The sequence below is a fragment of the Bombus affinis genome, chromosome 1 (genome assembly GCF_024516045.1).
Source record: "Bombus affinis isolate iyBomAffi1 chromosome 1, iyBomAffi1.2, whole genome shotgun sequence".
NCBI classification, from domain to species: Eukaryota; Metazoa; Arthropoda; class Insecta; order Hymenoptera; family Apidae; genus Bombus; species Bombus affinis.
Genome location: NC_066344.1, coordinates 10453393 through 10462740, shown reverse-complemented (window position 1 = coordinate 10462740; position 9348 = coordinate 10453393). Strand labels below are relative to the sequence as shown.

General features: G+C 29.5%; 2 protein-coding genes across 5 annotated transcripts; both read left to right on the top strand.

Annotated features, from left to right (window-relative positions):
- The first annotated feature begins 172 nt into the window (after positions 1-172).
- Positions 173-2151, top strand: LOC126914264 (ataxin-3-like). 4 transcript variants are annotated; one of them, XM_050717951.1, is made up of 6 exons: positions 173-370; positions 435-609; positions 784-920; positions 1122-1276; positions 1342-1473; positions 1586-2151. In XM_050717951.1, the coding sequence occupies exons 2-6, from the start codon at positions 538-540 to the stop codon at positions 2005-2007; spliced, it is 918 nt and encodes a 305-aa protein (XP_050573908.1). In that variant the 5' UTR covers positions 173-370; positions 435-537; the 3' UTR covers positions 2008-2151. The 4 variants fall into 4 exon arrangements, with proteins under 4 accessions (XP_050573908.1, XP_050573886.1, XP_050573897.1 ...); XM_050717929.1 differs by having other exon boundaries at positions 174-370; positions 445-609; XM_050717940.1 differs by having other exon boundaries at positions 182-370; positions 445-609; positions 1342-1461.
- A 312-nt stretch (positions 2152-2463) lies between these two features.
- LOC126914102 (cold shock domain-containing protein E1) lies at positions 2464-9275 on the top strand. Its single transcript, XM_050717603.1, has 11 exons — positions 2464-2622; positions 3764-5049; positions 5135-5314; positions 5408-5598; positions 5690-5900; positions 5983-6212; positions 6281-6542; positions 6618-6854; positions 6928-7133; positions 7223-7807; positions 7897-9275. Exons 2-11 carry the CDS (start codon positions 4654-4656, stop codon positions 8063-8065), a joined length of 2667 nt encoding a protein of 888 aa, XP_050573560.1. The 5' UTR covers positions 2464-2622; positions 3764-4653; the 3' UTR covers positions 8066-9275.
- Positions 9276-9348: the final 73 nt, after the last annotated feature.

Sequence of the window (9348 nt, the reverse complement as noted above, 5' to 3'; positions counted from 1 at the left end):
TCATTTATGTATAAAATAATTTCTATGTTTATCTATATAAATAGTTTCTATATAAAAAAAATTAGATAACTATTAATAGTATGCATGAATAACGGATTTTAAATGAGAAACATTTGGTTATAATTATACAACTATGGAATTTGTTACAAGATGGCAATACTATATACGTGAATCATAATATCTAAAAGTACCGCCAACTGTATATGACACATTTCTGGTTATAACCAAAAAATATTTTTGTGGGTGACGTTTGATCGTAGAATCTTTTTAGATTTTTCGACGTATGATTTGGTTATTACTTAATATTTATATGTCTCACGCACTACGTTAAAGAAGTGTTAATAAAATGGACACCATATTTCACGAAAAGGTAAATAATAATATACATGAGTATCTAATGGCTTTCTCCAATCTAAATCGTTTTAACGGCAAAGTTTATTACAGCAAGAGGGATTTTTATGTGCACAACATTGTTTAAACGCACTTCTACAAGGACCATATTACAATGCTGTAGATCTTGCTAGTTTAGGTCACCAAATGGATGAAGAGGAGAGGATAAGAATGGCAGAATCTGGTGTTGACAGCGAAGATTATAAACTTTTTTTAGAGGTGAATCTGTGCATTGTAGATATTTTACATCTTTTATTGCAATATATTGCATGATATAATAACAAATTATAACTTTTTAAATATTCTATGATATTCGTCAATTTATTTTATTTGAAATGTTAATATGTACTAATAATATCATATGTGGTAAAGGGCATTAATTATTTTGCTTAGCAACCATCAGGAAACATGGATGACAGTGGATACTTCTCAGTTCAAGTAATCAGTAGTGCGTTAAAAGTTTGGGGATTAGAGTTAATTCCATATAATAGTACGGAATCTGCAGCTATAATGGCACAGAATGATCCTTTGTATGTTACTTAATTGTTTCTAATTCATTTAAGAGATAGTTTAAAAATATTTATTAAGTATAATTATTTTGTACCACTATAAATGGAGAAATTAATATATAATTTATATATATATATAAATTGATACATATACATATATCAAAACTTACAGTTAAGTTTTATTATTTATGTATAAATTTAAAAGAGGCATATTATTTTTAGAGAAATGAAAGCATATATTTGTAACTACAAAGGTCATTGGTTCACTATAAGAAAAATCGGAAGACAATGGTTTAATTTAAATTCAGTACTAAGTGGGCCAGAACTTATATCGGATACTTATCTTTCAATGTATTTAGCCCAGTTGTTACAAGAAGGTAAACATCTTAATGATATATAGTAAAGAACAAAATTATATATAGGTAATTACATATTCTTATAGGTTATTCTATTTTTATTGTTATTGGTGCACTTCCACAATGTACTGCAGATGATATTCTTATGAAAAATCCAATAGAACCTATTTCAAAAGGACAAACATCATTAAGAACAAAACCAAAAGGTTATTATCTAGGTATCAAAGGAAAAAATAATGAATTTCTAAATATTGTTCATTCTAGAAAAAATTGTATTATTTCACAATAGCATATTTTCTTCTACTACAATGAGCATTTTTTGTTTTACAGCTGTAAGTAATAATGTGATATCAAATACGTTTACCAGAACATTAACTAGTAAAGAAAAGGTACCGACAAGCAAATTACAAGAAAAGATAATTCCCATAAAGATTGAGAAAAGTGATGAAGATGATGATGAAAATACAGAATTACAAAGAGCACTTCAATTAAGTTTTGAAGAGAATAAAAGAAACGATGTAGATAAATATCTTAAATTAAGTTTGGATTTTCATGATTACAATAAAAAAGCATGTGGGACTGATGACACAGATGAGGATGATGATTTAAGGAGGGCTCTTCAATTAAGTTTAGAGTGTGCTACTGCTCCTTCAACACCAGAATCTGAAGACTTACACTGGCATCAATTAAATCACTTTGGTACATACTCAAGAACGTCAAATGGAGAAACTTCACAGAAATTGAATATTTAATAATATGTGCAAGAATATTTTTAATATTATATTAAAATAAATTTTATTTGTAAATTATAAATAACTAGTTACTTTGTGTAGTATGGATAAGTATTTCAAGAATAAATATATAAATAAAAGATCTGTACATGTTATAAGTTTTAATTGATTGCATTACTGGTTTATTTTACCAATGCTTAATCTTATTGTCACTTAAACAACACTCCATTTTGTATTTTTAGCACAAATATGAAACACTTACTTTTTTGAAAACTTCGGCAAAATATTAAACTTGACAGTTTTTCGAACGCACTTTAATATCATTGGTTTAAATTTTTCCTGGACATAACTCAAAAACGTTATGTTGAGAACACACTTTCATTTTCATGTGCACCCTATTTCTATAATCAACCAATTATTTATTCTTTATTAAATTTATTAGCTTTTAAATATAGATTTATAGTTTTCTACGGTTAATAGGACTAGCGAATAATTGTTTTTGTAGCAATATTACCAGATGGCTATGAACCCAAATTTTTAGCTGTGGTCACTCTGTAGTTGCTCCTGTTTTGTATGTGAATACTGAATGTTGACATTCAACATGGCGGCATGTCGTCAGTGCTGTGCTGTGTCGTGGTGAGTTTTATAAATTTTTTTAAAGCTATTCGATTATGAGCTTTGCAATGAAACATTTATAATTAGCAGAATTATTTGCTTCCTGACAATTGTATATATATTTTATATGCATACGGGACTTTGATAAATCATTATAATACCCAAAGAAACGAGTGACCTCATAAAAAATTAGAATCTCGTAACTGGCGAGCATGTACAATATTTCAGATTTTTGTTTGGATACATCCTATAAACAGTTATCGTTATATTGAATTCGATATTATCTTGCATGGAATTCCGTTGAATGAAACGTCTGTTTATTTACTTTTTAAAGAAACTTGTAATTGCTTATATTGTTACATATATTTCAAACATTTTCATGTGGGTGTCCAAGTATTGCATCCCATTTACAGTAAAGTTCGAGAATTATGATTTAAATGATAAATTAATGATAACGATGTTTTGACTAATTGCATCATATTGATAAATGAGACTTTGAATACGAGTAAAATTTCGAAAAATAAATAAAAGACAATGAAAAAACAGTACCAGTTGGAATATAAAAAGTCAATGTCAAACTGGCAGTCAATTATTGTAAATATCTTATTTATCTCATATGTAACCACAAATAGATCACAAGAAATATATTTTAGAATGCTATATATATTTGAATATTGTGGGATGAAAAATATATATAATAACCTATATATACAAATGAGATATTCTTTTTATTTCTGATAACAATTTTTTACTTTAGTTAGAATAACACTTCTGTTCTGAATTATGATATGTATAGCTAATAGAATTTTTTAATTCTGCATGTTGTAAAAGTTTATAATTATAAATTAAGATTATAATAAGAAACAAATAATTTAATTTTATATTCTAATATGTTTATAAAATAATGTATTACTACAAACGTATAATACTTTATCTAAGATACATAAACAATATTGTTTATTTTTTTATTTTAACATAAAGAATCTTCTTTAGATATAATCATATAACTTAGTATACTATTATAGATGTTTTTTTAAGTATTAAGAGGAAAAGTAATTACTTACTATTATTTTCATAAAGCTCATAATCATTATGATAATACATTTCTATTTTTCTAATGTGTGCTTGATTATATTAATTAAATAAATGTTTTTTATTTCAGCTTGTGTAATTGTTAGTTTAGGACATTTTTGAAACCAAGGCTCACTGTAAATTCCATAATTAAATGCTGAAGAAAGAAACGCTAACATAGAAATATTGGAACAACACAATCACACTCAGCACGCATTGAAGACATCTGAGGATTTTCAAGTCAACATTTATCTTTTAAATCTCCTATGTTTTTTGATTTACTCCTTTTATAAAGGATGACTGCTGTTTAAAAGGAACACAGTTGTTCTAGTGTACGCTAAATTGAGTAAATATCAAACAGTTGTTATAACATGTGCATACATATATGGAAAGTATCAATGGTCTATGACGTGCTAAGAATTTTGTACTTGTATTAATTCGTAAATCAACATTAACTATATTGTTCATTTGTATATTGTGTACACAAGCTTTGTGAGAAAGAGTTAGGTGAGCTATAAAGTGACCGTGATTGTGATTGCGGCTGAGATTGTGCTGCTCTTGACTAATAAAATACTTGTATTCGTATTAAAGAGTGCCAATTTTGCACAGAGTTGCCTGGGTACTCTCTTATAAATAATTTATGACAAACGTCAAAATACTTTCAAACCCTTCCTTCCACTTCTTGGTCACAAAGGAGCCTGCATTTCTGCAGCATTTTAAAGAGCCTCTCTTCCTCTGTATTAAGTTCTTGTAACATTATAATAGTGAATGAAGATATAAGGTACCAAGAACCGTTCTGTGATATCTATGTTAACACTTAAATAATTGAAAAGACTAAAAATTTCTAAATATAAGTATATATATATAAATATATATTGTGGTGAAACAGAAGTGAACATAAAAGAAATTAAGTAATTGTTTCAAGAAAAGAGGAAAACTTATACGTAAAGATTACATTTAAAATTCTGCAAATTCGAGACAATGTCCAAAAATCCTCAGTGGAAAACGTTCCAGCCGCCAATCATGAACTCTGACCCTGCAATACTTGATTACAAGTCTATGACTATACCAAGTTCCAAAGTTATAACGGGATCACATCAACCAACAACCAATATCTACAGAAATGGTACCAATCATAGTGGTGATCATTATATGATGGATTCACCTCCTGGGAATGGAAAAAATTCTATACAATATGCTGGTTATCCCAACACTAAAATATCACGTAATGAAGTTACCAGATTTCCTTTTGGAACATTTACAGGAATGGAAGGAAGTACTGGCTATACAGAAGAGCCAACAACAAATAATTCTACTTATCAAGATCAATTTGAGAATCAAGGACCTCGAGAAACTGGAATAATCGAAAAATTATTAGTAAGGATCTTGTTTCTTATTCTTTATTAGCTTTTTAATATTTGTTTTACCATATAATAATTACAATACTATTATTTTCTTCTAGCATTCATATGGATTTATACAGTGCTGTGAAAGACAAGCAAGGTTGTTCTTTCATTTTAGCCAATTTAGTGGTAATATAGAACACTTAAAAATTGGAGATCCCGTTGAATTTGAAATGACTTATGATCGACGGACAGGCAAACCTATTGCTAGTATTGTTAGTAAGATTGCTCCAGAAGTGGTCAGTATATCATTAATATATTTACACAAAAATTATCTAAAGTATTGAATATAATATACAAAGAGCACCGAATCACATAAATATATGATATAGGTGCTAAATGAAGAAAGAGTACTTGGAAATGTAACAACAGAATTGCATACAAATGGCGATACACAAGGACGTATCAGTTATGAAAATCGCGGAGAGTGCTTTTTTCTGCCATATACGAAAGATGATGTTGAAGGCAATGTTACTTTGCGTGCTGGTGACAGAGTGTCATTTCAAATTGCTGAAACTCAACGGTAAATCATTTATTTATTATCAAATTTTATTATATTTATACATTATAAATTATCGTAGAATACAGAGTTAATGCAATACTGCTAATTACAGTGGAAATTTGGGTGCATGTCATGTAAGGTTGGAAAATCCAACACGTCCAGTTCGCTATCGTGGAGTTGTATGCTCGATGAAAGAAAATTTCGGCTTCATTGAACGTGCTGACGTAGTTAAGGAAATTTTCTTTCACTTTAGCGAAGCTAAATCTATGAAAGAAGAACTTAGACTAGGAGATGACGTTGAATTTACAATACAAATACGAAATGTATAAATATTTTCTTCATTCTACATGAACAATTATCGTGCGCGTTTCGTTGAGATAAATTTAATTATTGTTAATATTTCAGGGAAAAGAAGTAGCTTGTAATATTACTAAGCTACCACCTGGTTCAATAGTTTTTGAAGAAGTTAGCAATGAAGTAGTAAAAGGACAAGTATTGAAACCTCTGGAAAGGGGTACTGCAGCTCGTCATCAAAATGATCCATTGCCTGGAAGAATTCGATATAGAGATACACAGCATTCGGAAGTTGAGATTCCTTTTGGTGATAAAGATCAAAAAGGAGATTTTACTCTCAGGTATATTTATAGAATATTTTTATTCATTTTTATTTTTCATTGAAATAATTATGACATTATAATTGTAGACATGGGGACTGGGTCCAATTTCGTATTGCTACAGATACTAGAGATCAACTCAAGAGAGCTACTGAAATTTTATTGCTATCTGAATCTTTTACTGTATCCGGTGAAAGACGAGAACAAGGCATTATAGTTACACTCAAAGATGGATTTGGCTTTATCCGTTGTGTAGATCGAGACACACGACTTTTTTTCCACTTTAATGAAGTCTTGGATGTTGATATAGAAATTAGTGTAGGAGATGAGGTCGAATTCACAGTAATTCAAGTAAGTATGATATACATATTTTTCGAAATTATTTTAACATTTTAAATATATTTTAATTAATTATCTTTATATTAGGACCCATCCTCTTCATTTTCAAACAATCGACAAAGTGCAATTAGGTTGAAGCATTTACCAGCTGGTACAGTCCAATTCGAAACAATTATAGAAAAAGATTTATTGGGTACTATAATTCAGGGTATAAATGGCGTTGTACCTGGTCTTATTGGATATACAAAAGAAAATCAACAAAAGAGCGTTATTTTCTTTAGTAAAGATTGTGATCCTAAGAATATTCCAAGACTTGGTGACAAGGTATATTAATATATATATATATGTACTATTGTAATTTTATTAATGCATTTCTTTTAAAGTATTAGTGTTTCAGGTTCAATTTAGTATCTGTCAAGTAAAACGAAATAAAGAACTTGTTGCAGTTGACATATCTCTAGTGAACTCTTCTGGTGAAAAAACTCAAAATGGCAACAAAAAATTGAATGATCAAGTTTGTCAAGGTTTCATTGCTGCACTTAAAGATGGATTTGGTTTTATTGAGACTGTAAATCATGATAAAGAAATATTTTTTCACTTCAGGTGAATAATTAACATATACGTATTTAAGAAGATATTATATTTTTATATTTTTATCATCTTTTTATATTTTCATCATTTCTATTTTCTAGCAATTTTGAAGGGGATGTAGGAGCTTTGGAAGTAGGAGCTGATATTGAATGTACGATCAGTTCTGGAAATAGTAGAGGTAATGGTGGTTGCGTAGCCGCGGAATACGTCACATTGCTACCTCGTGGAAGCATTCCTAGGCCAACACCAGTTAGCGAAGTACTTGATGGAACGGTTATTAGACCTTTACGGAGTGCAAATCCTGACCAGGCAGAGTATGCTGGTTTAATAAAGATAAATGCCGCTAATGAAGACGAAGATACTCCGGAATATGAATTCAGAATTATGGGACTTGTCAACAAACGCGAGCTATTACAAGCTGGTGACCCTGTACAATTACAGGTTGATTCGGCAGGTCACGCCTGTAATATCGTAGCAGTTAGGAAAAAGAGGAGAGCAACAGTTGATGCAGTGAAAGGTCCTTTCGGTTTTCTTGCTTATGAAGTTGATGAGGGTAAGAAGTTATTTTTCCACATGAGCGAAGTTCGAGATCATGCAATACTTCAACCAGGAGATCAGGTTGAATTCGTTTTGATTACGAATCAGCGTACTGGTAAATCATCTGCATGCAATGTAACGCGATTAAGGTGAATTTTTTAAATTGTTTACTTAAATATTTTCTTTTCGTTAATATCTTAATTAATTGATATATCATTCTATTTTCTTTATTATACAGTGATGCAGTTCAACAACGACCCGAACGTCTGATCAGCCGTTTACGTACTACATCTTTGGAAGACACAGGTCCTAAATTAACAATAGTTAGACAACCAAGAGGGCCAGACGGCACACGTGGATTTAGTCAGGAAAGATCCCAGCATACCCCTGGTGCCATCCAAGAGTAATGTCGTATTGAAAGGATTATTGCTTATCCAAATTGTAATCTACATTACTTGTTTTTAGTCCATACACTTCGGTACCGAGATTATTATTATTATAAGCATCGTAAACATTTGCCAAATTGAGACTAATGTGACAACAATAATAACATTGATAATAATCAATTGGATTTTCTTGTTGAGAAAAGAATATAAAATAAAACACAACGAGTCATTTTATCATCTTATAAAGTATGAAGATAATCAGAAAGGCAGTTTGTCTGAACCATTTCAATTTCTTTAAAAAATTTACTGAAAATCTTTTTTTCGAAAAGCATGTAGATTTTTATAATTGTGAACAATGGTTACGAAATATTATTAAAACTTTTAATTACTACATTTTCTTTTCAATAAAAAATTTTAAGATATTTCCTTCATTCAGTTTATTATAGGTACAGTTATAGATTGGAAAATAATTTAACATTGAACTGTTTGACAACCTGTCTGTTTGTAACGTTCAAAGATAATGTCCCGTCTGTCTTTATAAAAATATACGTACATGTTGATAAAATCTTTATTTATATTATTTTCTTTAGAATATTTGTTTTACCCGTAATGTGTATTGCGATCAGTTAAAATAATGTATAATAGTCGGAAATGAAATCATATGCAATACACGGCATATGTGATAATATTAATTGGCCATATAATCAAAAAAACCGAAGAAGACGCATTCGTATTATTTGCTAAAATTTGTGAATTTACATAATTTTTTAATGGAAGAAGCAGACATGTGTTTTCTACTACATAAATTATTGTAACATGTTACTCTATTGAGGAGAAAATGTCTATGAATTTGTAAAAAAAGTTACAACTGGCCAATTGTTTGTCCTAGATAATATATAACATATAAATATATATACATGTCGTTAAGTTCCTGATGCAGTCTCGTGTTATAAAATCAAACTAGTATTACGGATTCAGTCGATATATAATACAAAAAATTACAAAAAGTACTTATGCGAAGAATAAAAAAATTGCATTTTATAAGTTCTGCCATCAGAAACAGCAAGCGAGGTACACGTGGCATTATGTAGAAAATAGGAAAGGAGTAAAATAACAACTTGCATTAACGCAAGCACGATACAAACTAAACGTTTGTCAAAAACTCATGGATCCAACACATCATGTGCATACATATTGTAAAATTATTGATGAATAAACAGTGAAAAAGTCAGATATATCTTCTTTCTATGAATCTCAGAGATTTAAATAATACGTAAAAAATTGAGATTTCTATAAATTATAAT